A 22,083-nucleotide genomic window follows, 5' to 3' on the forward strand; every position below is an offset into this window, starting at 1 on the left:
TGACCACTGCTCTTGCTAGCTAGGGATGATGGGAGTTGTAGGACCCAAGTTTGAGAACTAGCATTACATCCAAACTAGGCCATGGACTTCCCCGGGGCAGAGCAGCAGCCTTCTAAAAGAACTGTGTTTGGGGTTTTCTGGCTTGCTTTAGACAAGGATGTGGTTTCGGACCAAATAGCTGTGTTGAATAAGCAGGCTTAGTTTGTTATTGCAATTCCAGGAATAACCAACTACGAAGAATACTCCTTAATCCAGGAGAGCAACGAAGAAAAGAAAGAGGAGGGCACAGGGACCCTGAAGAAAGATCGGACGCTGCTGCGAGATGAAAAAAAAATGGAGAAATTAAAGGCAAAGCTGCACACGGATGATGACCGTAAGTTGTGCTCCCCAGTGAAGCTCTGTGGCCTTTCATATTTTGCTGGACTCCAACTCCCAGCAGCCCTAGGCAGTGTGTCCAGCAGCCAGGAATGATGGCAACTCTGGTCCTACAGAGGACGCTCAACATGTTCCCAACCTATGACTTGTCAGAATAAATAGAAACTGAAGTTGGTGACAGTCTCTGAAAACAGAAGTGAATTAACCGTAGCTCTGACTTGCAGAAAGTCAGACTGTCTGTGTGTTTAATAATTTGTGTTAAAGGTTTTCTTAGTTTACAAAAGTACGTGCATTGTCTCTTTATCAGGTTGTGTTTTCTACAGATCAGTTACATTTGTTGTGAGACATTAGTGTTGTATGCAGTATAAGGTTGAGACGAGAAGGGGGGGAATTGTGCCAGCATCCACTGGATATGTTCTCTTTCTATTCTCTTATTATGTTTCCTTGGTAATGAGAGGTATTGGGGGGGGCAGGGTGTGGTTGGTTGTCTGTGGTTGACTGCAGTGGGGTTTGATTGCAATTGTGAGGGGAGGAGGACTTGTTGGGTCAAGTAAGCCAAATTGATTCATATGCTGTTGATGGGTTCTTGTTGTGGTCTTGCTGGGCTGTGTATGTGATAAAGGGGAGCCATACTAGGGTGAAGGTATCCTTTTCTATTTGTCCCCGTATCAGTTTCAGTTTGTTGGTTAGCTTCTGTAGTAAGGCTGTTTTCCATACGAGTTGGTACCAGTTGTCCTTGTTCACTTCCTGACAGGTCCCCCCAGTCTATGAGGCTTCTAGTTGCTGAGAGTAGGTGGGCTATAAGCTCTTTGTAATGTGAGGGGTCATTATGATCTTGGTAAATCTTCAGTAGGGCCAGTTCTGGGTTGAGTTCTAATACTTGTTTAGTCATTTTGCATATCTTTTGTAGGACATTTGTCCAGAAGGGTTGGATTTGGGAGCATTTCCACCACATGTGGAGGTATGTGCCTGTAGAGGTGCAGTCTCTCGAACATTGTTGTGAGGTTCCTAGGTGTATCAATGCCAGTTTCTGTGGTGTTAAGTACCATCTGTATGTGAGTTTCAGTGTGAGTTCCCTTCTTTTGGCTGAGATAGATTTAAAGGGAGGTTTAGACCACATTCTAGTCCGTTGGGTGGGGATAATTTAATGGCCTATGTTGTGCTCCCATTGTTTTTTGATTGTGTCGAGGGAGCTTGTGGGATTTTGGACCAGTATTTTGTATATTGTGGATACCATCCCTTTGCCTTGTCCCTTTGTTCTTAGGAGAAGATTTTCAAAGGTGGTCAAGGGCCTAGTTGCTGCTGATTTTACTACTGGTTTTTTTTTTTAAGAAGTCATACAATTGGTGGTGTGTTAGCCAGGGTATTTGGGTGCCCCCTAGTTTGTCTTGTATTTCTTGTGAGCCAAATTCTCCACTGTGAACAATCAATTTTAGACTTTAAAAATGTATATTGGCTGCCAAGGAACAACTACCAGAAAAGATTAGTTATCAAGTTTCACCAGAATAGAACTCCAACTAAGGTTTTGCACATGCGAGATCATTTGGCAAAGTACCAAATATTATTGACAAGAGTTTTTAAAGACAGTATGTGCCCTCCATTGTGCAAACTAAGATGCAAGGAACAAGCATAATGAACAATAATTACTTTGGTGCAATAAAGAGCTCAGCTAAGAACAGCAAACGCCAGAGGAGTGGAACCTCCCTCTCCATAGCAACAAGACCCGATTTAAATACCCCACAGAGAAAGGGGACTATGACTCAGTTAAGGGAGTCAGTAGACTTACAAGATTCTCCCCAGACTCCAAAAAAGATCTAGAATAAACGGTCCCTGGAACAGAAAAAGGACTAATGAAACAAAGAGGCTGCAGATAATGTAGAAGCTATAGGACTTAGGGAAATCGCCCCACTGACAGACACAAGGGCCCATAATGTATCATGCAGCTCATGTGCCTCTGTGCTGACCCTGGAATCCCCATATAGTCCATCAGTGGATGAACCATTAGGAAGATTCAACCTACTAATTCAACCCAGCCCAGATAAAGAGGAGGGGACTCAATTTACAAATGGAACACACTCAACAGGAAGCGGAACATGTTCTGCTTCCAAGGCAAAGTTCACAAACCAAAATACCTACTTCCAGGTTTGCAGCGTTCTTAAGGTTCATTAAACCTAACAAGAAACCGTGGCTCCATTTCATTTTTTGTTTGCAATAAACAAAACATAGTTAGGAAGGATTCAGATAAGCAAGCAAACTATGGTTTATTAAACCAGTTTGCTAAACAACAGATTAGCACTGTGTGTGAACCAGGCCAGTGTCTCCCTAAGTGCATAAATGTTAAAGAATGTCCGGTGTTGAAGAACATGGATGTTTGAATGTGTTGGGAAACTGGAAAAGACCTTAACTTTATTTATAAATCTTGGTCCTTCTGTACAGTAAGCGCTGCTTCTGACTGCTGCTTCCACGAAGCCTTTTGCACAACCCCCCTAATCGCCATCCAAAGCCCTTGGTGGCTAAGCCCCCAAAGCCCATCCAACAGAAACAACTGCACGTTGCTTCCATTGTTTTACCCCTGCCTTCATTGCTTTCTCTGATATTTTACCATGCATGCTCCTTGGGGTTGGGACTTATCCTTTGCTGTCCAGGGAGCAGGTTCTATGGTTGTGATGCCTCGTTAACATAGCAGCTGATGCAACAGAGCCCCATTTGAGCTAGATGAGGTCAGGACCCTGGACAGAGCCCTGCCTAGAAGGGAATTGTTGCTTCAGCAAGTTGCAGAAGCCTTCCTGAGGTCTTATGGAAGATGGCTGGTCTGGGCTTTGTGTGACCCCCATTACCCTCCAAGGAGCTAGCTGTTCTGCAGCTGTAGGTGGGTGATAAGGACTGCCCCTAGGACTGATTCTTTTGAGATTCAGATTCTACCAAAGCTATGGCTTCTGACCCCGAAGGAGCTTTTGCAGGAATGGTGACACCTTGCCCAGGTTATCCTCCGAGCTTTGCAGTGGGCAAAATGGTTGAGGGTGATATCCTCTTCCATTTTTTACAACGCACTAGGCACCCCCTGATGACGCCGTATAAATATAATTGCATACCCAAGATCACACCATCCTTTCGCCTTTCACATGTGCTCGTAAATCTGAGCATAAAAATACAGAGACGTTTCCCCACCTATTTGGTGTGTGCCTATAAGTGTGCACTAAACCAGGTTAGCGAATGAGAGTCCAGAATCAGCTGTTTGATTTGATATGGCATGCAAGGGTAGGATCCTTTATATATTGCAATGGAACAACAGAGGTTCCCAGGCAACAACTATAAATATTCTTTATCCTCCTCCTTTCCTCCTTCCTTGCCTCCCCCGCTGCCCTTCCCCCTTTCTAGAATTGGCTTTTGACCAGCCTGGGGTCTCTTGCTGCCCACTTCTCTTACTAGAGTAAGAAGTGCTATTTAGGTGTGGACTCTGTGTGTGTGTGTGTGTGTGTGTGTGTGTGTGTGGCCTTATTCACCTTAGATGCTGGAGGTCAGTGCAGTGAGCTGCTTTCATATGCTGGAATCTGCAGTCCAAAATATCAATAGTGTTTGCAAAGGAAGCTAAAACAATCCTCACTTTGTTCTGTAACTCTGACAGCGATCCAAGATGATAGTTTACTATGCACAACTTGGCAGGGGCAAGGACTTCTTTATTTTATTGATTTTATTTTAATTCCATTGTTGTATCCTAGCTTCACCTCCCATGCAGGTTTTAGAGTTGCTTGTCAGTTAAAAATAAAAAACTGAGCAAAGGAGAAACTAAGCAAATTTATAATAGGTCAGATGAGACCAAAACAAGAGTTTTGCAGTGATCCTGTTCATTTTTAACTTTAATTCAGCATGAGCTGCATATATGATGTATAACACTGATGCCCACTCAACCACTTCAGTCTGCAGAACTGGCCCTGGTAGAGGTTCCACATAATACTCGTTGCATGTTGTAAGAAATTGATCTTCCAGTGTGGCAGCACCAAACTTTGGAACTCCCTTCCTATTGACACCACGCAGGCACTTTCCCTGTACATTTTTTTTGCACTTGCTAAAAATATTTTTGCTCAGGCAAGCCTATACAGATAAGCAGAAATTTGACGTGTTTTTTAAATCTGGTTTTTAGTGTACTGTTGTTGGGGTTTTTTTGGAATGTCTTAAACAGCTGTTTTTAACTGTCTTTACTGATAATTTCATTGTTACATTCATTTTGTAAACCGCTTCGAGGCTGGTTTTTGTTTTGTTTTTACAATCAAGCAGTATATAAATTTTATAAGTGTTCCCTAAAGGTTGGAACTTGCTGCATGGTTCGTGGCAACAATTCAGCTGCTTTCAAGGAAGCTTGGAAGCTGCCGTATGTCCATTCAGACTGGCCGGCTGGCCCAGTATTGGTTGCTGCTCTCCAGGGCCAGGGACTCAGAAAGGTCCTTCCCATCATTGACAGGCAACTGTCGTGCTCAATCAGCCGGGGCTGAGTGTTTTCCCCACATAACTGGAATCCTTCCAGCCAGGGAGGACAAGGTGTCATGTAGTTCTGTGGGAATGCGGAGGAAGTGCTGTGAGGCTTTGAGTGCTCAGGCCAGCTCTCAAAGGAGCTTGATGACTGCAGAGTGAGACTGCGGCATTTAATCACCTCTTGGGTTAATTTTTTAAAAGGGCTTCTGAAGGCCAAAGCCATTTCCCTATAATTCTTAGCATGTGCAGAGTACCTAGGCGCAATGACAGTAAACTATGCGATCTTGATAGTTGCTGGACAGGATATCGGCCCGATTCCATTTTCCAGACAAATGCCGTAATCATGAGGATTGCATAGATCAATATGTAGTTATGAGCCTGGGATGTAGCAACTTTCCTCACAACAGGAAAAAAAAACCCTGCCGTTGGATGATAGAAATTATGGGTTGTATCCAACCAAATTCTACTCAGGGAAGACCCACTGAAATCAACGTACTTAAGCTAGTCATGCCCATACATTTCAATGGGTCTGCTCCAAGTAGGACTAACATTGGCTACAAACCCAATGACACAGGTGTTTTAAGCTGGTTTTTGTTTATTGTTGGTTTTAATTGCTAATGTTTAAAACAGTTGTTTTTAACAATTGTTTCATTAGTTTATTCCTTTTGTAAACTGCTTTAAGGTTTTTCACAATCAAGCAGTCCATAAACTTTATGAAATAAATAAACACCCACCTGCCAAAATATGAACTCTGAATGCTCTTAAAAATCTATCTGTAGGCTAATAACATGCTCTCTGCTTTCAGAGCTTTCTGGTGGTGGTGATAAAACTTGTTACCAAGGTGCTCAGCCTTGGTGGCATTCTGAGTAACTCCCTTTAAATGGCTTGACATTTTTGATTCAGTTGATTCAGTTTTGTCTGAGAAAGGCTGACAAAGCAGAAGGATACAAAAGTATTTGCTGACCTCAGTTTTATATTGGCTAATGATGGGGTGCTCTAATGATGTAGGCATACAAGCTTAAGAACCCTGAGCATGCAAATTATCTTTCTTATTATATAACTCCTAACTTAATCAAAGGATCCAGAACTCTGGATCCAGCCGTCTTGTAGCCCAGGGGGAACAAAACACCACCTGTAAAGCATTGGCTCTGACCGTCAATCTGTTGGTAACTATCAGCATTTCTTAAGGACAGGAACCTTCCACCGGAGATATACACAAGAAATTGGCCACTCTCTCTGCTCCTTGCACACCTGTGGCAACTCTTAGGAGCTCTCCTTTGCTATGTGGGGGCGGCGGGGGAGAGATCACTGTTTAACTACAATTGACCTATAATACAGTTCCCCTGCTAGATCAAGGGTATGCTTCCCCTAGGTCTATTTTGCAGGTCCAGGAGGAGGATTACATGGTGGGACATGGGCTGCCCCAACCCCCTTTACTTTAGTCCTCCTGCCCACCCTTCCTTCCAGGCTCCTTGGCATTTCCTTCTCTTCTCCATTTTTCTCATGGCAAGCTCAGTTCACTTAGACACCTTTGCAACAGCGCCGTTGCCTGCATCCCCTCCAAAGAAGCTTCACAACCTTACAGGCATTCAGGGACCTTCAGAGTCCACATAACCCACCTCTCCCATCACAACCAGGCCTGGGAACTCTTGTCAGCCTGGTGCCAAGAAGGGTCTCTGGATTGGGCCTCTGTTTTTTTCTATCAGGCCTGGGAGGGGGAATACTGTTGCTTTTCCTTCCCCTTTAGCCTTCTCATTTCTAAGTTTAGCCATGCTGGGGACCACTTATATAATTATCCGCCCTCCGCCTACCAATTAGGCTTGTTTGTCTGCTGCCTCCTTTGCATGCTGTGTTTTCTCTGTATTTGGTGGGTGACGCTTTCCAGGGGCGGTTTTAGGGTAGTGTGCCTGGTTCAGCTGCACTGAGCACCGTGCTGCAGGGGTCGCCACAGCAATGCTGTAGAACGGAGCTCAAGAGCCAAAGGGGTGCTGAATTTTAGCATCTCGCAGGGCGCCACCGAAATTTGAGAGCTCACAGTCTGCCACTGTTCTTTCCACCTCAGACTGCCCCAGCTGTAATTCTGCTGCTGGTTCATTTTGAAAACTCTTATTTTAATGAATTCTTTTTCATTCTGCAACAATCTGCATAATAAACAATATTTCTACATCATAATAAAAATGCACATTCTTTGATATTACTCTCTGGTCTGGCATCTGAGGACCAATTCTTCCATGCAGGGTGGTCAGCGTGATACAACCCCCCTCCCCGCTCCACCCCGTCTGGAGGGCAACCCCGGAATAAAGTGCCCAGTGTAATATCCTCATAGAACAGTGTGACTTCAGCTAAAGATTTCATTACACGTGTGTTCCAATACACAGGCATACATGTGTGCTTATATGTAATGTGCAGTCAAAGACACATGGCAACAAGCTGCCGCTAACTTGCTACAGAAAGAAAATTTGCTCAGGTATTTGATTAAAACAGATTCAGTTTTGATTGGGGCTGGGAGTTAGTTTTTGTATTGCCCTTGACCTACCTTACAAGGTTGTTGTGAGGATTATATACAATGCTAACTAAGTGCCTGCTATTGTTATTGTTTTCAATATTTATAGATGGCTTTTCACCATAAAATGGTTTACAAATCAATAATAAAATGACACGTGTCAAATACTATGGGGTTTAAAACAATAAAAAGCCACAGGTAAGAATGTGAAATTGGCTCGTTACAACTTACTTAAAGTGCCTCCTGGAATACAGGTATTGTATGCACAAATGATAAATACAGTGGTACTTTGGTTCTCAAACTTAATCTGTTCTGGAAGTCTGTTCCAAAACCAAAGCGTTCCAAAGCAAGGCGTGCTTTCTCATAGAAAGTAATGCAAAATGAATTAATCTGTTCCAGACTTTTAAAAACAACCCCTAAAACAGCAATTTAACATGATTTTTACTGTCTAACGAGAACATTGATCCATAAAATGAAAGCAGTAAACAATGTACTGCAGTCATGCACGCACGCAATCAATCAATAGCTGAACTGGGTTCTACACAGTCACAAAAACTAAACAAAAAAGCCACAAAAATGCAAAATACAGACAGACCTCAGCTTAACACTCAAATCGGAAGCGTAACACTCAAAACGGAGCACATTCAGCTTCCGAAAAAGGTTCACAAACTGGAACAGTCACTTCCGGGTTTGCAGTGTTTGGGTTCCAAGTTGTTTGAGTACCAAGGCGTTTGAGAACAAAGGTACCACTATAATATATATGTAGCAACAGTGGCCACAACCCAGGAGTGGCTTCAACTGGCCAGTCTCAAACCTTCAGTGACTTCTGCTGCATGCGAAGACAAGCTGTGGCAGATTGAGCAGAGAAGACCAATAGTGACTCCAACAGTTAAGCAGCCAGTTTCTGCATGTGCTGTAGATGGAAGTAAGGGGAAACTGAGGCTCATCAACCTGGGAAGGGAGCCCATCTAGGAGAAGGAAAACTATTATCCTAAACCTCCGCTGCCTTGCGGGTTATCTTCGGGAGGAGAAACCCTCCTCAAATCTGGAGTGGAGTTATTAAGATGGTTGGGTGGCCCCTTGTACATCTCCTTCCAGCAACTCCTGCAGCCAAGCTGGTGCCAAACATATTGCTCTGCTTTCCTTTGGACCCCATCAGCAAGGCTGAGAGGCAGCCCCGGACCTCAGTGGACACTACTAGACTTGTCCCCAGAGAGGTCACTTTGGTGCTGCTCATGCAGCGGTTTGGCTTCACCTCCACAGGCATTGTCTTGAGACAGATGGATGCAGACAATGAAGTTGGCTTCCTTTTGAGGAGTTATCCGGAATGTGTATCTACTATTTGGACTCTTTTAGAAGTTTACATAATTGTATATCCATTGTTGGTATATACTTCAAATTATAGACAAGACATTTGCCATTTCATTTCATGTTCTTGAAAGCAGGTACCCTCTAGATGTTGCTGGACTGTAGCTCCAGACACCCTCTCCAATTGCTGGCCATGCTGGTTGGGACTGATGGGAGTTGGAGGCAAGCTACACCTGGGGCACCTGGGAAGGCTGTTACTGAAATACTGACTTCTGTGTGTGTGTGTGTGTGTGTGTGTGTGTGTGTGTGTTGGTTGGTTGGAATGCCTAGCTCTTGCAATTGCAAGAAGAGGTAGAAAGAAAGGTGTCCACCTGACGCCCTCCAGATGTTTTGGACTACAACTCCCATCAGCCCCTGCTAGCACAGCTGATGGGAATTGTAGTCCAAAGGGGATCAGGTTGGCAGAGACTGAGTGATAGTAATGTGCATATTGTGAGTCTTTTTTTCTTTCTCCGCTTAGTAAACTGGTTAGATCACAGTCGAACGTTTCGGGAGCAAGGAGTGGACGAGAACGAGACGCTGCTGCTGAGACGCAAATTCTTCTACTCAGACCAAAATGTGGACTCGAGAGACCCTGTTCAACTAAATCTGCTTTATGTTCAGGTATGCTAGAGCTGGAATCAAGAAATCCCTCTCCAGCTCTGCATCAAGCCAAGCCCTACTCTCCTTGCCAGCTATCCCAGCTTCAGAACAGAAAGAAGCCTTTGAGTTACAGTTCAGATATACATGTTTATCACTTGTTCACAGCAACATCCAGGGGTGACTTACAAGTGTGAATACCAAGGGGCTGGATTTTCTAATAGGCCAGTAAAGAAATGTTCTTTGTTTCAGTAGAACAGGCCAAATGGAAGGTGTGCTGCACTATATTTTTCTGTCCTTTATGTAATCCATGAAGGGTTAAGTTCATTCTTCTATTTCAAACCTTCCTAGGAGGCAAATCAGACAATTTTAAGATAAGTTGACTGTTGGCTGGTATAGATAAGTTCTTCAGCTAATAAGGTACCTTTATTTCCGCTAGCTGCAAAATAAGATAAGATGGCCTTTTTTGAATCATTTTAATGCTAAATGTTTGGGGGAAGTGTTAAACTAAAGGAATTTTCTAAATCCTGTCTGTTTGTATTCTGAGGGTTTATCCCTGCCGTATTGGACCAACTTTTTTGCCCTCTATGTTTTGCACATAGGAACATTATGTTTATATTATAATGTCTGTTGGCTATAGACAATAAGACTTGACAACTGCATGGATGTGTGAAAATGCTGTTCCAAATCAAGTACAGATAGCATTTCCTCATTTGCGCACGCGCACACACACACACACACACACACACACACACATATACCCCGCATATCCTCTCGCATCCCCTGGACCACAAAGCTGTTGTTTTTATTGTTGTTTCCTCTTTATATTTTATTAAGATGTTACAGTGGGGTACACAAAGAGAAGAGCAAAAACTCACTGGGGAAAGTGCGTGTGTCAAGCGAGAGTCCATATTTAATAGTACTGTACTGCACAGTATTATTTCCCCATTCTTTGGAGCCCCTGGGAAGCTCATCAAACCTGCTGCCCCTGGAACTGGGAGTGGAGAATGCAGCTGAATCGGACACAACTGTGGGCAGCCTGAGGAAGTGCCATCCACCTTGGGCCTGTCCATAAACATCAAGTCTAGCGTGGGAGACTAGGGTGATGTCCGCTGTTTCCAGGAACTCTTCTCATTGTGAGATTTTTGTGAGTGAGATGAGAGTTTGTTTGGACCCTGGCTGAGAACCCAGAGGCTGAGAAGAGAGAGCGTGCCTGAAGATGATAGAAATGACAGATAGATAGATAGATATAGAATTTAGTATTAATGCAACATTTTTACATTTTTTGTAATATTTCATTTAAATTGTCTCTTGCAGCTTCAGTTTTTTGTACTCCACTTAGATATATTTTCAGTACAGTGGTACCTCGCAAGACGAATGCCTCGCAAGACGAAAAACGCACAAGACGAAAGAGTTTTCCGTTTTTTGAGTCGTTCCGCAAGACGAATTTCCCTATGGGCTTGCTTCGCAAGACGAAACGTCTTGCGAGTTCTTGCGAGTTTGTTTCCTTTTTCTTAAAGCCGCTAAGCCGTTAATAGCCGCTAAGCTGCTAAGCCGCTAATAGCCGTGCTTCGCAAGACGGAAAAAACCACAAGACGAAGAGACTCGTGGAACGGATTAATTTCGTCTTGCGAGGCACCACTGTATATTAAATGGTATAGAAATTAAATAATTAATCAAATAATAAAAAAATATTCCAGATAACACCTAGTGCTCTTCACCTCCATGTCAGTATTTACAAAGCTGTGTACATCTTCTGTTTCCCCAGAAGCTGTTTTTTAAACTTGCTACGTGTCTTTCAGTGGTGCATTCAGATGTGAGCCATCAAGTGACATCATCAGATGATGCAATACCAATCCAGAGTGCTTTTGCACAGCCCCTGTTTATTTCAGTGGGGTTTATGTAGCAGAACTTACCAGTAATCAAGAACCATTAGAAGGCGCCTTATTCCAGGACAGACTGTTTGTCCACTGAGGCCAATATCTAGCTCCACCACATTTGCTATGACTGGCGGATCTTTGGCATCCAGGTGTCAGAGGCCAGGAGTCTGCATCCTCTTCAGGTGAAGCAAATGCATGACACAGACTCTTTCTTCATTTGCTTCCCAGGCTCGTGATGATATTCTGAACGGCTCCCATCCAGTGTCGTTTGAGAAAGCGTGTGAATTTGGAGGTTTCCAAGCGCAGATCCAGTTTGGGCCTCATGTTGAGCACAAGCACAAACCTGGATTTTTAGAGTAAGTTGGTCCAACGATCTTTACACATGGGGTTAAACTGTTGTGTGCTGCTTTGATAACTCTTCCAGCCCAGTGGTTTTCAGGCCGTGTTCCGAGAAGCCGGGGGAAGATCCCACAAAAACAGATCTGGGCTTCCTTGTTGAGAAAGCAGGTAATAGTGTTATAAAGCTCTCGATGAGAATTTCACCAAAGGCCAGCAGTTGCTGCTGCTCTTTCACAGTGTGCCCTCTCAGTTTAGACCTATGCACCCAGTAAAGTGAGGTGGTAGAGACTTGTGGTGGTGGAGAGGACCATATCAGTTTAGACTGGAGGCAGGGGATCATCCTTTGGAAGACCACCTTATGTACATCTGGGAACCCAAGATTGAAGAACACCGATTTAGGTACCTGGTTCCCTCCAGCTGCTTTGGATTACAGCTCCCATCAGCCCCAGCCAGCATAAACCTAAGATGCTGTGCTTGATAGGAATATAGCCACGCTTACTAAGGATTATGGGAGTTGTAGTCCAACAACATCTGGAGGGCAGAAGATTGGTGAAGGCTGCTCTAAGCAGAACACTAGTGTGGCAAGGAGAGAGGAATAGACTAGAACTTTGATCCTTCATGTGCTAATTTCTCTTCTTGCTGGGAATTCATTGCTTTAGTTTCACTGTTATTTCACCTGTTAAGCTTCTGTGCAGTTGTGTGCAGTTTCTGTATAAAATATTTCAGTGAAATGGCTGAAAATCTTCCTTCCCACCAAGGGGAACACTGTGGCTCTCAATCCAGCATCTGCAGCAAGAATAATATTCACAGCAACCTCTGCCAGTGGTGGTATTGTCTGTTGTTTCCTTTAAGAAATGACAGACAGCACGGAAGGAAAAACCAAAGGGTCTCTTCTGATGAAGCAGGGAGCCTTCAGGAGCCACGAGTGGAGATTTGTCCAGAACACCTTGCCTCTGCCTTTCCCCCCAATGCAACTATTCAAAGGCTAAAGCAGTGTTTTTGCAGGATCTGTGGGTTGGGTTGTTTTCGTTTTTCTGAAAAAGAAAAACCAAGGTACTGTACCAGCAAGTACCTTTTCTTTCTGTAGCTGGCGAATGCTCCTTTGCACACCCAGAGTCTTCCCTAACATGCAAATATGAGTACTTCAACAAACAATACGCAGGGTAGTGATATAATAGCAAAATGCATGTGTGTGACCTTGCAAAGTTGAGGCCTGCCTTAACTCGTAGTGGAGCTCCAGGTACCTAGCAGTGGTGGTGGGCTGTTGCTGCCCTGTGTCACCTTTTCGATTTTGATTGTTGCGCTTGAACAGCAGAAGAATTCATATGGCTGCTACAGATGTTAAAACACTCTCTCAACATGGGAAGGAACAAAAGATGATGACATAGATTGCCTTTGTGTTTAAATACATTTAAATAATGTAATTGCATAATAATTGGATTTTTGTATCTCTCTGAAGAGAAGTGGTTCCCTTCAGTGGCATAAGCATTCTGCTCAGAGTTCAAATTAAAAAGAGCTGATGGATGATTTCTTTGGGGCGGGGGTGTTCTCTCTGCCCTTTCCCCACTCTGTACAAATGATTTCCTTTTAATTGGATGGAGTCTCTTCTGAAGGCCGATGTTATACTTAACCATCATTTCCAAAGGAACAGAAGGCAGTTCACTGTGTTTTTCTACTGAGCCATTTTTCCTTAATGAAGGGGTCTCCCCGGGTTTTTCATACATGCCTTTCGGGTATGAATAGTAAGTAACGAAGCCTTGAGTTAAGGCAAAGCAACAAGGGACAGTGTCAAGAACGGTCCCCTTCACAGCTTTCTTACCAGTCATTTGTGGGCAGTGAACATCTACAGCAAGGGCTGCTTCATACACACCCTTGGTTTGCCAACCAAGTGTACACACAACATAGACCAATTGCAGCTCCCTGATTGTTGTATCTGTGAGATACATACATTTGCTTTCCAACATCCAATGGCCCAACTAGTCCAGCATCCTGTTCTCATATTGGCCAGCCAAATGGCAAGCAGTCCACAAGCTCATTTGTGATTTCCAGAGACTGGTATTCAGAGGTAGAACATAGCCGTCATGGCTAGTAGCCATTAAAAGCTTTGTCCTTCATGAATTTGTCTAACCCCATTTTGAAGACATCCAAGATGGTGGCCATCGCTGAATCTTTTGGGACTGAATTCCATAATCTGGCTTTTGTCTGTCTAGAATTTCCCAACATTCAGCTTCGCTAGATGGCTGCATTAAGTCTAATGTTATGAGAGAGGAGGAAGAACCTCTCTCCATCCACCATCTCCAATGCCATGCGTCATTTTGTACACCTCTCTCTTGTCCCCTCTCACTCACCTCTTTGGTAAACAAAGTCCCAAACATTGATAATTTTCAACATATTCACACGTTGTATATTGCCATGCTTTTGTGCAGCTGCCATTCACATGAATGGGGCTCGCAGATTAAATCACATTGGTGAATTTTACCCTTGATTGATAGAAAAGAGGCATTATTTAGGTTTTCCTCATACATGTACATTAATTATGAAACCAGTGATGACGGTATTTACCTATTTACCTATTAGTATGCACAATGACACACCCAGAGTTGTTACTTGCTGGGAACTGCTGACCACTCCCCCCCTGAGGTGAGCAGCATAATTGCAGCCTCTTAGGGAAAAACCTTCTATATCTGGCCAGACTCCACACACTAGTAGTGGGCTAGTAGACAGGAAGGAAGATAAAGCTCCTCCTTTTCTCTCTGAGCTTCTTTGTGCAACAAGGTCTATCTGAGTTCTAGCTAGTCTGGCATTTCTGCTCTTCAGACCTGACTTTTGGCTTCTTCTCTGACTTTGCCTCCTGGTTGTCCTCAGATCCCGATTGCCTTTTGGTCCTGGATGCCTCTCTGCCTCTCTCCAAACCACTTGCCAGCACCCAGCCCTGACATTGCTGAGTCATTTTAAAGTACTAGTGTTATTAAAATAACTTGGCCGTATGCATTACTGTAATAGACATCTTCTCCCATACAAATATACCTCTGCTTTTAAATTGGCATCTCTTCATCCCATTGTTGCATGAAATCAGATGGGCCGGGTACAAGAAACAGGTCCTTTTAAGTGGTGGCCCCAAAACTACAGAGTGCCCTCCCTGTAGCAGTCTGCCAGGTTCCCTCTGTGAAATAGCCATCATAGAAACAGTGTGTTCTCACTCATGCACTTCAGGTACACACACATGGGCAAGGCAGGTTTCTGGATGCAGCACCACGGATAGCTCCAACTGAGCAACAAAGCCTGGAGGTTAACTGAAGCCTGTGGAGTCTCCTTCCTCCAGTCCATTTTCCCAAGCTCCACCCATGTGTTCTGAAGACTGGATCTTACAGGACTGACCCCAGGCCTGAAGATGAGCTCCTTTATATGACCTCTGCACTGATGGGAAGGTATGGGAGGCATGTGACTCTAGTGGGTTGAGTTCAAAGGACAGCATTTGCAAAGATCCTGTCTGAGACTCTGCAGGCTCTGGGTTGCCAGCCTCAGCCTCCAAAGCACTGGCCTCAGTAAAACCCCAAGGCGGCTATCACCTATGGAAGCGAAGGCTCTGAAAAAACTCAATATGGAGGCCAATTGGCCAAAATATTGGGAGATTTTGGAACAGGAGGGTGATAAACTGAAATTGCAGAGTTTTGAGAAACTAAAAGATAAAGTGCGAGATTGGCTTCATTATTTTCAAATAAGGGAGGCCTACATTTTGGACAAAAAAATTGGCTTCCAGGTGGAAAAATCAAAATTGGAAATAGAACTGTTAGAATCCAAAACTAAGACATTATCAAGAATGTATAACTTGCTGTTGAAATGGAATACTCAGGATGAAATGGTGAAATCAGCTATGATTAAATGGGCACAAGATGTTGGACATAACATTATGTTTGCTGACTGGGAACAGTTGTGGACCACAGGTATGAAATTTACGGCATGTAATGCCTTACGAGAGAATATTATGAAAATGATATACAGGTGGTACATGACACCAGTCAAGCTTGCAAAAATATATCATTTGCCCAATAATAAGTGCTGCAAATGCAAAGAAAATGAAGGTACATTCTTTCACCTTTGGTGGACGTGCCCAAGGATTAAGGCTTTCTGGGAGATGATCTATAATGAATTGAAAAAAGTATTTAAGTATACCTTCTTGAAGAAACCAGAGGCCTTTCTCCTGGGCATGGTCGGCCAATTGGTGCCAAAGAAGGATAGAACTTTCTTTATGTATGCCACAACAGCAGCAAGAATACTTATCGCAAAGTATTGGAAGACACAAGATCTACCCACCCTGGAAGAATGGCAGATGAAAGTAATGGACTATATGGAATTGGCGGAAATGACTGGCAGAATCCGAGACCAGGGAGAAGAGTCGGTGGAAGAAGATTGGAAGAAATTTAAAGATTATTTACAGAAACACTGTAAAATTATTGAATGTTAAAATGACGTTGGAATGAAACGAAGCGGTTTTAGTAATAAGGTTAAATAGGAATATGTAAAAATGGATTAAGAAATAAGATAAAACAAAGAGGGTAAGGATTTGCTGAATTAACTATCTGAACTGGAATACAAAAAAGGGAGGTGTGAGGAAGTCATGAAAATAAGTAAATGAATTGTAAGATATAGAAAGAGGGACTTATTTTTAACTGTTTTTATTTTTTCTGTAATTTGTATTTTTTGTTTTTTGTTTTTATCATTTTTGTAACCTTTTTCTTATTGAAATTTTAATAAATATTATTAAAAAACAACAACAAAGCACTGGCCTCAGGCACTGTTGGGTATGAACCACCAGCATCAGAAGCCCTACCCAATTCCATAACTGGTGATGGAGCAGCCCCAGACATGGCTAACTCTGCCACATCTGATTCTTGAGTTCAAGGCAGGGCCACGACACCGTCCTGTCGCACAGCTCTGCTTCATTTTCACGGGACTTGTGCAGGCTTATAAGTGGAAGGAAGATGTACTTTGCATGTTTGACCTCAAGCACTGTCGTGCTTTAGTGAAGACTTGCCACTGAAATTCAGCAGTTTAAGAATTCTGGTCAGTCAAATGTTGATGGAAATCCTAGCAATCATGCCGAAATACGTACATCCATCCAGTGAATTTGCTGTCCTGTTTTGGTCTTAATTGTGAAGTTTCTAATGCAACAGCCCATAAACAGGAAAAGTACCTGAGAGAGCACCTTCCCCGTTGCCAGCTGACCTCATTGTTATGATCAGTAGGAGATGCCTTGCTCAGGAATCCATCCTTAGCGGAAGCTAGGAACATAATAGCACAAGACAGGGCCTTCTTGGTAGTGGCGCCCCACTTATGGATGTCCTCCCAGAGGATATTCTATATGCCTCCACAGTGGATACATTTACATGCCAATTGAAAACATTTTGTTTATCCAGGCATTTGGTTCATAATTTCTTTGGGGTGTGGTCCCTTTAGGTATCTACGCTGCCGCTCTACTGTATTTTAATGTAGTGTAACAGTTTTTCTTCAGACAGTTGTTTAGTGATTTATTATGTGAAGGTGCCCTATGCTCCATACTGGAGGAGGAGACTTTTAGTGACTAAACAAGTGAATAAAATTGTTTTTAAAATGGTATGAAAATGATACTAAGAAATAAATGTTGCACTGGGAAAAATGAAGTATGTTACATGGATCTCAAAATGACAATACTCGTTCAGGTTCTTTGGCATTTTCTAATTGCTGTACTTCAGCTTCCCCCGGGAACCTCAAGGGGGAAGGGGCCACCTACGCAATTAAATAATATTGATATTGAGGCCATGAGAGAACAGAATCTGCTGAAACTCCAATGGGCAGGTGGGTTTTCAGTGCCTCATGGTACTGGAACAGAATGGATCTGAATCCTTCCAGTGGGCTCTTCGCACATGGCTGACTTGGTGGTGGCGACTTTGAGAGGTGTCAGGTGCCCACCGAGGAGCTGGGTGGGTGAGCTCCCTATTGGCTGCTTGCTCTCCTCCTCAACTCAGTTAGGTTTCTGAGGTGGATTCCCCTGAATGGCTGCCTTTGAAGGGGAGGGGAGGAGGAGCCAATCAGGAAAGAGGGAGGCTGCCAAGGAGTCTTGGAGCCATATTAACAAATGGTTGACGTCCACTTCGCTTGGAAAATGAGGCAGAGGCAGTTGTCTCTTTGTTAAACTGTGATTCTTTGTTTTTTCCAGCCTAAAAGAATTCCTTCCGAAAGAATACATCAAGCAAAGAGGAGCTGAAAAGAGGATATTTCAGGTGATTAAGAATGCTTTATATAGATATGTGGTATTTCTCTTTTGCTTTCATAACCCTGTGTGTTCTCTTTGGCAATAAACTAGCACCAACTCAAGTGTAAAAGAAGCAGACGGCTTTTCCCCCTTTGGCAAACTTGCTCTCCTAATTCAGATTTTGTGTGTGGTTGGGAGATTTCCTTGCTTTTTATAGTGTGTTCTTCAAGAAATGAGCATGTTTTAGCAGTTCTCAGTTGTAATGTGGAATGCAAAAAGCGGAGCGTTTGAAGGGGGGAAGACGGTTATGTAAGGGCTTTTGTGGTCCTTTTGTCCACATAGCCTCCTCAGTCATTGCCCACTCGCTGAACCCTACATGCCCCATGTAGGTCTGTTGGCTCATTGAGGACGTTCAGGTGGTAGGGCTCAAAAGGCACTCGTTCAAATAGTAAACGCCTATAATAGGTGTGGTGGGGCAGATCTGGCTAGCAAAGCCCTAATTTGCCAGTGTCAAAGGACATTTTAGTTCCAAAGGGGGCTGATCTTAGAACTTCTTTCTGTGAAGCTCCACTGGGAATGACCCTGGATGGAGAAACGGGAGTTAGAACTGTCCAAAAAGGAATGGCAGCAACCCAAGTGGCTTGACTACTATAGACCCTCTGGGAAAGCCCAGAGCCCATGGAGCTCTGGAGCTTAACTGCTGTAACATTACCCTAATAAAAGAAGTTTTCTGCAAATCTAGGCATACATTCCTGAGAGACCCAGAGCAGAAAGGGGGAAAAGGTGCCAGAATTGTATAAATCAGTATTGGCATATATATTGGGAAGAGCCGTAGCTCTGCGATAGAACACCAGCTTTGCATGCAGAGGGTCACAGGTTCAGTCTTCAATGACATATCCAGATACAGCTGTGGGGGGTGGGGTGGGACCAGGACCCTGGAGAGATGCTGCCAGTCAGTGTAGCTGATACTTGAGCTAGATGGACACAACAGTCCGACTCGGTGTAAGCCAGCTTCCTAATGTTTCTGTATCCTTTTTCTGCTTTTCAATCGGCACAGACATCATCCACCTTCGGTTAGTGGCATCCAGGAAGATGCCCAGTGTCAGTTTAATTTATTGCAGCCTGTTTTGGAAAGAGCCGACAGCAGAAAATGAGCGCGATCCTGCTAGCGTGAGAAAATGTCATTGCACATGCTAATATCTCAGCATTGGAATGTCACGGGAATCCCAGAGAGTAATGAAGGCTGACACACACACACACACACACACACACACACACACACAAACACACACACACTCTTTCACAGATTATGGCTGTGCTTTTGGAAAGAAAAGGGCAATTCAGTGGAAGCAGCTAGGCTTCCCCCCCAATTGTTTCATTTCTGTTAGAATAAAAACAGCAAATATTTTTGCCGGGTCTTTCTCTCTGGCATCGGTAGAAGAAGGAAAGGGGTTTAAGGGTGGTATAGGAATTGTGGGCTGGCAGGCAGAAGATCTTCCAGAAATGTGGGTGGAGCAAAACTGACACTTGGAACAGAGAGACGCAAGTGTGTGGAGTTCAGTCAGGTGAGTTTAAATTGTGCAGAAGTGAGGAGGCTTAGAGGTAAAGGTGGAATGGGGATTGTGAGTTTGAGGGCACACTGGGGATTTGGATAGGAAGAGATTCCCCCTCGAGGGGCAGGGAAGCTTTGGTCCAGCCTTCAGTGGAGCTAAATTGTAGGAATGGCTGGTTTGCCATCATGGTGGAAGCAGTAAGGCTACATCTAATAAATCGGAAGGTGTTTCATAGTTTTTCTTGTCCCTCTTCTGGGCCAGCCCTGCCATAAGGCAGAATGAGGCAAGTGACTCAGGCAGCTGGCTTCGAGTGTTGTGAAATTAAATTGACATTTGACTTACGGTGTTTGCATTTTTACTCCCAGGAGGAGGTGTTTTGTGGGGTTTTCTGCTTCAGGTGCCAAAATAGCAGCCAGCCTTCAGTATGATGGTAGGGAAATGTGCTGTTCTGCCTCTGGCTACAAAATGACTTGGGCTGGGCCATTCGGTTTGCTATTGGAATCCGGGCAGGTGGAATTATTTTTTCCATTTTGTATAAAACCCCAGCCAGCTCTGATCTCTTGGGGGACAGAGGAGGCTACAGATTGCGAATGAATAAATAAAAATATCAAGAGGTTGACATTCCCATGGATGATAGTTGTTTTGACTCCTTTCTGTTTCAAAACCTTTGGACAAAGGCTAAGAGGCCATCATGGCTTAACAACAACAAAAGTGCATGTGACTTATTTTTCCTCATAGTTTTTTTTATGATAACAAAAATCAATTGGCGGCTCTTTGCAGGAACACAAAAACTGCGGGGAGATGACAGAAATCGAAGCTAAAGTGAAATACGTGAAGTTGGCTCGGTCTCTGAGGACGTACGGAGTGTCTTTTTTCCTTGTTAAGGTAGGAGGGGCTTGTTTTCAATTCAGTTTCCATTGCTTATAATGAACAGCTTACCCATACAAGAAGCTGGTGCATGATTTTTCCCAAGTCAGAAGACTTATGGTTCCCTGTAAGATGTAAGAATTAATGAAGATTAATGAATTGGTAGGATTGTCATTGAAGCAGGGGAGAATGCGTTTGTGTGTGTGTTTAAAAAAGGAATTGTTTTTTGCAAAAAAGTTAAAATAAATCATGGCGGTGGTCCTTAAAAATTGTGGTATTTTATTTTTTAATTAAATATTTTTGGGATATGGCCAGCTTCAGCTCAAAGCTCATGGGCTGCTTCTGAGCCACTCATATGTTCTCAATCAAATCTACCTTTAAGGTGTGATTTGAGGATAAAAGCAGGGTGGGAATGAGGATGCTGCATGCTGTCCTGAGCTCATTAGAGGAAGAATATGATTATTTTAAAAGTACTCAACATATAAAGTAACTGACAGCCAGGGGTTCCTTTGGAGCTTCAACAGCAGCTGCTGACATTGCTTTTTAATTTTTATTTATTTAAACAAGAACATATACTTCAGTAACATACAAGAATAAAGAAATGAAGAAAAGCAATACAGCTGAATGAAAATTAAACAAACACACACATGCGTATGAATTTGGACCGTTTTATTCACATTCCCTGAAAAAACCTACCCTATTCTTGCTGGGGGTGAGTGGTAACATTTTTTTAAAAGATGCCTTTTATTTACAAATATTAGGATATATTCTCCCTTAAAGCCGAAAAGTCACTAGGAATTTCAAATAGCAGCCTATTTCACAGGAGGCATTTGAACATTGTTCGCCATGTTCTTTCAAACCAGCCTGGCAAGGGAAGATTTATACACAAAGAAGAGAACGGCTCTTGCAGGATGCTCAGTATTGTGACTTAATTAAGTGATGCTTCTTTCATATACTGAGATTTCTTAGAGGTTCTAAAGATAGGTGGCTTCAGGCCAGCAGCATCCCAGGCAGTAGGAACACAACCATTTGGATAATTACTTGTCTGCAGTGACATGCTGGGGTGTGTTAAATTAAAAATGCCTATTAAATTCCTTAGACTTGTTTTAGTACTGACGAAAGCAATTTGTCATTCAGTTGTTTCAGTAGCCATGTTGCGCGTTGTACAGCTGTGATAAATGTGTGAAGGAAGGCTATGGCAGTATCTGGGGCTTGAGTTACTCCCAGCCCCTTGGGAGCACAGGGATCTGCTGCTTCTGCACCCCTGATAGGTGGCCACCCCACCCTTGCTTAAAAGACTCTAGCCAAGGAGAGCCCGTCTCCTTCCAAGACTGACTGTTCCACCGTCCAATACCACGGAAGGAGAGCTTCCAGCTGCCCCGCCCCCTTAGAACACAAGAAGAGCCTGCTGGATTGGGCCAAAGGCCCAAAGAGTCCAGCCTCCAGGTCTCACAGGGGCCAGTCAAATCATCATCATCATCATCATCATCATCATTTATTATTTATACCCCGCCCATCTGGCTGAGTTTCCCCAGCCACTCTGGGCGGCTCCCAATCAAGTGTTAAAAACAATACAGCATTAAATAATAAAAACTTCCCTAAACAGGGCTGCCTTCAGATGTCTTTTAAAGACAAGATAGCTGCTTATTTCCTTCACATCTGAAGAGAGGGCGTTCCACAGGGCGGGCGCCACTACCGAGAAGGCCCTCTGCCTGGTTCCCTGTAACTTGGCTTCTCGCAGGGAGGGAACCACCAAAAGGCCCTCAGCGCTGGACCTCAGTGTCCGGGCTGAACAATGGGGGTGGAGACGCTCCTTCAGGTCTACTGGACCAAAGCCATTTAGGGCTTTCAAGGTCAGCACCAACACTTTGAATTGTGCTCAGAAACGGACTGGGAGCCAATGCAGATCTCTCAGGA

General features: G+C 43.6%; 1 protein-coding gene across 4 annotated transcripts in view; it reads left to right on the forward strand.

Moving 5' to 3' along the window:
- The window catches only part of TLN2 (talin 2), a 182,041-nt gene that overhangs the window by 75,887 nt on the left and 84,071 nt on the right, over positions 1–22,083 (forward strand). For all 4 annotated transcript variants that reach the window (XM_079953110.1, XM_079953107.1, XM_079953109.1 and 1 more), the window contains exons 5-9: positions 221–373; positions 9,177–9,319; positions 11,404–11,531; positions 17,711–17,774; positions 20,080–20,184. In XM_079953110.1, coding sequence (XP_079809236.1) covers positions 221–373; positions 9,177–9,319; positions 11,404–11,531; positions 17,711–17,774; positions 20,080–20,184 — 593 coding nt within the window. The remainder of the gene's footprint in view (positions 1–220; positions 374–9,176; positions 9,320–11,403; positions 11,532–17,710; positions 17,775–20,079; positions 20,185–22,083) is intronic.

This window comes from Podarcis cretensis, assembly GCF_951804945.1.
Source record: "Podarcis cretensis genome assembly, chromosome: 14".
NCBI classification, from domain to species: Eukaryota; Metazoa; Chordata; class Lepidosauria; order Squamata; family Lacertidae; genus Podarcis; species Podarcis cretensis.